The 7,913-nt window shown below is 34.7% G+C and overlaps 1 protein-coding gene across 1 annotated transcript; it reads left to right on the forward strand.

Annotated features, from left to right (window-relative positions):
• Positions 1-1,801: 1,801 nt before the first annotated feature.
• LOC132313652 (delta(12)-fatty-acid desaturase FAD2-like) lies at positions 1,802-7,647 on the forward strand. The gene is made up of 2 exons (XM_059812527.1): positions 1,802-1,950; positions 6,300-7,647. The coding sequence occupies exon 2, from the start codon at positions 6,311-6,313 to the stop codon at positions 7,460-7,462; it is 1,152 nt and encodes a 383-aa protein (XP_059668510.1). The 5' UTR covers positions 1,802-1,950; positions 6,300-6,310; the 3' UTR covers positions 7,463-7,647.
• The last annotated feature ends 266 nt before the right edge of the window (positions 7,648-7,913 follow it).

Raw genomic sequence — 7,913 nt, forward strand, 5'->3', positions numbered from 1 at the left:
ATGATAAATGTGAAAAGCAAAGTCCTTTTAAGTTATGGATGGACGGGAAAAAAATGAGCTATGGATGGAAAATGTGTTAGATCGAGAAAGCATTTGTTGATAAAAATGTTATAAACGGAATAACCAATTACTTGCACTTTCGTTTTATGGGTTGTTTTTGTTGTTTTCTTTTGGTCAAGAAAGATTTAGTTAGAAAACATGTGTTGTTTGGTTAAAATTTTGAAAATACTTTTCTTTTCTTTCTTCTTCTTCGTTTTTTTTTTTTTTTTTTTTTTTTTTTTTTTTTTTTTTCATGCTCTGAGAGTGTTAGGTAAAGGATATAATTGACAAATTTGGGTTGGATTAGGATAGACAAAGAAAATAAAACATATTACAATATTTTTCAATTTGTATTTTCTGAATTAAAATGGATTGGTGACAACAAAGTCTATGCAATATGGGGATTATAGTTACATCTTGAGTTTGCAGCCCCAATTGTTGACCATGGGTTTTACGCAATATGTTTGAAAATTTGGGTTGCACGTGGTCAATAACGAAATTCAAATTGCTAAGGGAAAGACTAGAACGGTCGCAAAAGTTTTTCATCGTAATGAATTCTCATTGCTAGAAATTCTAAAACTTTGGGGTTTGCTATGATATTTGGTGACTGGGCATACTAATTTCTTGAGCCCAATGCATTATCAGATTTTTTCTTTTTATACTATTTTATCTTTATTAATTTATTTTTTTTTTTAATCATATACCCATAAAATGGTACTTTTGTCCCCACTTGAAATTACTAAAAATTTTACTATTGCCCCCACTTAATTTTCTGAGTCCGGTCCTAATCATACAATAAAAATTGTCTCATTTATCTAGAAAAATTCTATTCAACAACTTAATAATTAAAATGATGAATTACTTACCCAAAAAAATATATATGTGGTGAATTTTTATTAATTATTCATGCCACTGCTCGCTCTTAAGGATACGAGATTTTTTATTTTTGAGACTTGTATGGTGTTATTCCTAGGTCTTCAAGTTTCAATATATTTTAGCTAGTTATTTTTTATAAAAACCATATATAATCAAACTTTTAATTTATTTTTGCCAAAATGAAATTTCAATGTGATGATATTATTAACTATTATCACAAATTATTTTGTGGCTAATAAGTGAGATGAAAATTAAAATTTATTAGTTAAAAAATAATTAATTTTTAAATTTATTTATATTTTTCCTTTAGTTGATACTCACCCATCCCCAAAAAATTTTATTTGCACCCATAATTCTCAAAGCCTTACCAAACAAATAACCAAACAAATAAACACTTGCCTCCACCCCTTGCTATGTCTAAACCTTTTTTTTTTTCCCCCTTGGGTGTTGAGATTTCTAACTTAAATTCAACTAAACAATTAATTTGACTCCGCAACCCTTTAAGCAAGATTAACGTAGAATTAGACCTAGTAAAACATGCTAGAAGTCTGGAGGTGGATATATTTGTAATTTACCTTGAGGTGGATCGAGGTAATTACATTTGAATGGGCATGGACATGCTATTGAGTTCATTTATCGGGGTTTTTTTCGTCATTACACTTATTATCGAGCCTAAGATATTTCGTCTCTCAAGTGCTACGTACAATCTTTACAAATATTGATCTCCGAAAACGAACGGTCGTAATCTGCCTGCATTAACTTGGACGGTCGTGATCGATTCTTTTTCACGGGGAAACAAGTTACGGAGCCATCGCACATCAATACGTGTCTTTTATGGGACCCGCTTAATGGCATTGATTTAAGAGGGAAAGGCCGCCACTCCGCCAGCGTATAAAAACCGGCCTTTGGCCAAAGTATCCAGTATAATCGGCCGGCGTTTAAACGGCCAAACTAGAGAGAAACGCATTCAGAGATTTTAGAGAGAGAGAGAGAGAGTCCTCCTCGGAGGACAAGGCGAAAGAGCTTCTCTTTCAGGTATAATAATATCTCTCACACATAAACACACATTTATATTAACTGCGATTTAGTTTTTGAGCTTCAATTTCTATTTGCAATTTCTGTTTAAGATCGGAGTTTTTGGTGGAATGGGATTGATTTTCATTAGGTGAAATTTTAGAAAGGTTTTAATTAGATATATATAGAATTTGATGTATTTGAGTCTGTCAATGACTCTAATGAATTAGAATTGAGCTTCTAATTTTTCTGGTTTTTAATTATAATATGAGAGATTGCGGTGTTTCACACATGGAGATTATTATTATTTTTTTCCTGGTTTTAGAGCTAGGACCTTGATTCTCTCATGTCCCTTATGTTGGAAATTTTTTATTGATTTTTTGATGCACAATATAATACATTGAGAATTTCTCATTTAATAAAAAGACAATACGGGACTAAATTTTATACCATGAACAAGAATCTAAAATTACAAATAACAAACATATAACATCTCTATGCAACAATAGAAAGAACAATAGCATAATTTTAATAAGTAAAATGAAGAAACATGAGTAATATATATATATATATATATATATATATTAACAGTAAGAAAAACTGGCCTTTGAGATAGAGTGGCATGCTAGGCACTGCCCTAAAGGCTATAGTTCATCCCCACGTGCGGGTGTTGGTGGTAGTACCGGTTCCAAAATACAACCCAAGAGCTCGAGGTGGTGTCCCCTTCAGGCACGGCCAAAGGAAGACAAGGTATCAAATAATACTAGAGAAAATATTTAGAGAAGAGAAGAGAAGAGCAGAGTAGAGAGAATAGAGAGACTCATATAATAATGTAGAAATATGTATTCTTTCTCTAACACTCAACAAATGATATATGACCATGTATACATAATGATTAATTTGTATCACATATTGATATATTTACACCTAATAATATAGGTAATAAAATATAATAAACCATAATAAATAAAGTTTTTTTATTAAAATATCCTCAACACCTTACTCCATCCTGTGCACTAGCAAATCAGCTATGCAACACAAGATGCAACACTTATACAACAACGGATAATACTTGTGCATCAAATTTACATTAAAGATACAGTAGCCATGCAACATATTACATCGTGTTAAAACATTACAACACCATTAAATCTAGAATTTATCACATTTACGTAATTGTTGTGCTGCTGATGTAAAGTTGTTGCGTTGTCAATGTAAAATTGTTGCATTGACGATGTAAATGCTCAGGATAGACAAAGGACAAAAAACACACCGAGAGATTCCTGATTCTTTAGACCTATGATGAAAGCAATGTGGTTTTTTTTCTTTTTTGGTTGTGTGTGATTCATTTTAGGCATGTCAAACTTTGTTTTTTGCAGACTCCACATTTTATTTTCATATGCCTTTTTTTTTCTTTTTTTCTTTTTTTCTTTTTTTCTTTGTTTGCTGAGAAAGCATAAAGAAAAGGAAATTTGAATCTAATTCTTCGCGTTGTTTTCCTTATCTAAATATGAAAAGCTAAGCTCAATTTGGCCAACTATTTGTATTTAGGATTGATTCCAGAGGTGCCAAATCTTCCTTTTCCCACCTTTTTTCCTCCCTCGGCTACCAAACAGAATAATCGAGCTTGATGCCATCTCTCTCTCCCTCTCTCTCCCAATTTTTTTTTTTTTCGTTAAATCTGACACTATTTAATACAAAATCTCTTTCTTCATTTTTATTTTAAATTTAAGCTTGACATCCTGTAATGGTCATCCCTTATATAATGTGTTTGTTAAAAAAATAAATCTATGTTTTTTTTTTCTACTATAATTTGATTGACTCTACCTGTTTCATAGGGGTTTGGCTTGATTGGTTTTCTCAACACGTTTAATTTTTACTTTAACTGGCTACCATTCATGTGTAGTTGCAGAAAACATCTGATCCCAGTTTTCCCTCAATTTATAGACAGCTTAACTCAGTTTCATGGACCTCTGGAGACTTGTTAGGGGCCTTAGGGCTGCAATTCACATGCTCCCGGTTTACCAAAAATATGTTGAAGAAAAATGCTTTTCAAATTAAAAAACATAAGCCAACTAACAAACATGGATATTCTATTGGTCATTTTCATTTCCCCTGTTTAATTAGTCTATGTTCCAATTTGAGTAGCTTTACTCTTTTTTAATTGGACACAGGAACATTTAAGGTCAATTTGCAAATTCATTTTTTCCATGCTTACATTAGAAAATGAGCAGTATACCTTTTAATGCTGAGTCAAATCACATCTGAACTGTCCGGATGCACCTAATCGCACTTTTCATGTTCTATTATTACATAGAAATATTTTTGTTTGCTCTATTATTTTATTAAATTTGTTCAATAGATTGCATTTTTCTATCTTGGTCGTGTGTTGTTCAACAGTGTCTATACTGTTTTATTCAGTCTCGTTGGTCATTCTAAGCCGTTTGTTTTTCTTGCTACTAGAATGTGGGACTTAAAACAGTATACGACATTTTTGGTTTGACCCTCTGTCTTGTGGTTACCTGTTTTTCTTTCTTTAAATTTTCATTGGTTAACGCTAAGTTGCTGGACTTATTAATATGATGGTTCTTACACCAAAAAGTTTGACAAGTCTACACCTTTGGTATACCATTGAGTGGTAGCTTCTCTACTAACTTTCATTATCATAGTACTGCTGTATTGACACAATTACAAAAAGGTAAGAGATATCGTATCATTAATTTTGTGAGGTCCAATTTGCCTTCTTCAATTTGTGCACTCCAACTAGCGACCCGAGGGGTTGTACTCCCTTAGGATTGATGAATGCTCTTCTTTATCGCTGATAGGGTCCTTTCATAAGAAGTTCCGCTTCATTGAGTTTTGGACCTTTTGGTCCCTGTCATATTGCTCTCCTTAATGGGCAGTGATCCTTGTGTGGACTTACCCCACGTTCGCTCTCATGGTGACTACACGTCATCCTACCATTTTTTCAGGATTTAAAGACCTGTGGAATTCTGGTGGACTGTGTTGTGCTCCATCTTATTCAAATACTAAAAAAAAAGAAGAAATAATTTGAGATACATAGAAAGATTAAATACAAGTCGATAATGCTGCTTGATTTTTATGATTGCTCTTTTTGTTCTGACTTTGTGTTTCAGCAAAAGTGATTCTTGGCACTTTAATCCACTGTAATTGATATGACTATTTATTTTTGTTTTTTCTAAATTTTCTTTTTTTTAGAATACTTGAGAAGTAAATTCTTTTAATGGAGTATGCAGATGTTTAGCATGTCTTTTAACACGACCACCTAGGCCATGCTTCAACATTTTTTAAATTTGACTAGCGCGTTTACTTTGTAGACTGCATTTCAAAGTGCTCTATAAAAGTTATCATCTTGATTTTATTTTACTTTATTTTTTCCTTGGCAAAAAAATCATGCACCCATTGCTCCTATGGAGACTTGAATGACGACCTTCCACTTTTTGAGGTTGAGGAGATATTATTAGGCTATAGTCCTTGGTATCTATTATCTTGAATTTAGCCAATGTTGTGAAATTTTCACATTGGAAAACATGGTAAAGTTTGCTAATTTATCAGAGTCTCAATTAAAAATTATAGGTTTTTTAGTTGACATATGAATTCAAGAAATTCATAGTGTTTGCAGTTCAAAATTTCCCACTATAGATTCAATTTATAATCTCTGGATCAGGAACAAAAACTTTTGGTTAACTTCCGAACAAAAAAAAAACAAAAACTTTTGGTTAATGTGGTTCAGTTGTAGCAGTTAGTATCCTGGGTTTGTTGGTGATGGGCCTCTGTGACTGGGCCAGGTTTGAACCTAGGCCTGTCTGAAACTTCTGAGTTTGGCCCAAACTCAGCCATGAATCAAGAGATTCAAGCCTGTACTGCCAAGCTTGACATTGTCTTTAAAGGGTACTAGTCCTATGACACATGTTTAGTGCGCGGCCCAGCTCGGCCAGCCTGAGAATCAGGGAAGTTCCTGAAGCTGCAATACAAATGAAATTGACTCGAGGGACTTCTGCTGGTTATATTGGAGGTTGAAAATTCATGAAGTTAGTTGGTCAATTAAAGAGTTAAATAATTGTCTAATTCACCGGAGTTGAGTATAATCGCACACTGTTTTCCATTTGCGCTTATTTCCATATAATTCTGGGATATTTTTGGCCATATTTGTTTCTTGAATATTTTATCCTTAATTTGCATTTCTTATCTTGCCTAAACAAATTATTACAGGTATGGCCTCTTTATATTTTATTTTATTTTTTCTAAATCCTCTGTACCTATTAAAAGCTATTCTTTGTTAAGGGTCTTTTTGAAATTGCATTTAAAACAATTGTATTATACTCATTGTTCTATACTTTTTTCCCAAGGTTGTTGAGCAATGGGTGCAGGTGGTCGAATGTCTGTTCCCCCTAAGAGCAAAAAGCAAGAATCTGATGTCCTCCAACGAGTACCCTGCTCAAAGCCACCTTTCACACTTGGTGAGATCAAGAAAGCTATTCCATCGCATTGTTTCAAGCGATCCCTTCTCCACTCATTCTCGTATGTCGTTTATGATCTCACCATAGCCTTTCTCTTGTATTATATTGCCACCACTTATATCCACCTCCTTCCTGACCCTCTCTCCTTACTAGCCTGGCCAGTTTACTGGATCTTCCAAGGATGTGTCCTAACTGGCATATGGGTCATAGCCCATGAATGTGGCCACCACGCCTTTAGTGACTACCAATGGCTCGATGACACTGTTGGCCTCATCCTCCACTCTGCTCTCCTTGTCCCCTACTTCTCTTGGAAATATAGTCATCGACGCCACCATTCAAATACTGGTTCCCTTGACCGTGATGAAGTATTTGTCCCCAAGCTCAAGTCCGGAGTTTCATGGTTTGCCAAATATCTCAACAACCCGCCTGGTCGAGTCTTCACACTTATTCTCCAACTAACTATTGGCTGGCCCTTGTACTTGCTATTCAATGTTTCAGGCCGACAGTATGATCGGTTTGCTTGCCACTATGACCCTTATGGCCCTATTTACTCCAATCGTGAGCGAATTCAAATATACCTTTCTGATGCTGGTGTTCTTGCTGTCACTAGTGGGCTTTACCGCCTTATGGCAGCAAAAGGACTTGGTTGGGTTGTGAGTGTGTATGGAGGACCATTACTCATCGTGAATGGGTTTCTTGTGCTGATCACTTATTTGCAGCACACTCACCCTTCGTTGCCACACTATGATTCCTCCGAGTGGGACTGGATGAGAGGAGCTCTTTCAACAGTCGATAGAGATTATGGAATTCTAAACAGGGTGTTCCATCATATAACAGATACTCATGTAGCGCACCACTTGTTCTCGACGATGCCACATTATCATGCAATGGAGGCCACAAAGGCAATTAAGCCAATTCTCGGAGATTATTACCAGTTTGATGGGACTCCAGTTTTCAAGGCAATGTATAGAGAAGCAAAGGAGTGTATATATGTCGAAGCGGACAATGGTGACCAAAACAAGGGTGTTTTCTGGTACAGAAACAAGCTTTGAGCCTTATGTGATGATAAAGATTGCAAGTAAGATTACGAAAAAAAGAATGCAAAATGCAGGTATGGAAGTTCTATTTTATTATTGTCAGTGAAAAATAGCTAAATTTAGGTGGATATTTTATTCCTTTGTACTGAACCTCTAATTTAAGTTGAATAAAGTTTGCTAACCATCATGTTAGGAACAAATGTATACAGGTTACAATTTTGGGGTTCACTGTTTTTGACATTAACTTGGTTTTTAACTTGACTGTAAGAAAGACCTAGGACCTCTGTTTTATACCATCTGGACACGGACAAGCTCATTGTTGCTTCCCTTAATGTATGGTCTAATCAAATCCAGATCTTCCAAGGCAGATAAATTTCTTATCTGCAGGGTGATTATATTTAAATTTGAACAAATAATTGCCAAGCCTGCTTGTCTTATCTTCATGTATTTCGATTCTTTGATCAGA

The sequence above is a fragment of the Cornus florida genome, unplaced genomic scaffold, assembly GCF_030987335.1.
Source record: "Cornus florida cultivar Cherokee Brave unplaced genomic scaffold, ASM3098733v1 CherokeeBrave_3.0.0_Hap2_Chr06, whole genome shotgun sequence".
NCBI lineage: Eukaryota > Viridiplantae > Streptophyta > Magnoliopsida > Cornales > Cornaceae > Cornus > Cornus florida.

Coding starts and splice junctions, on each gene's coding strand:
- LOC132313652 (XM_059812527.1), top strand. CDS start 6,311: ATGGGTGCAGGTGGTCGAATGTCTGTTCCCCCTAAGAGCAAAAAGCAA.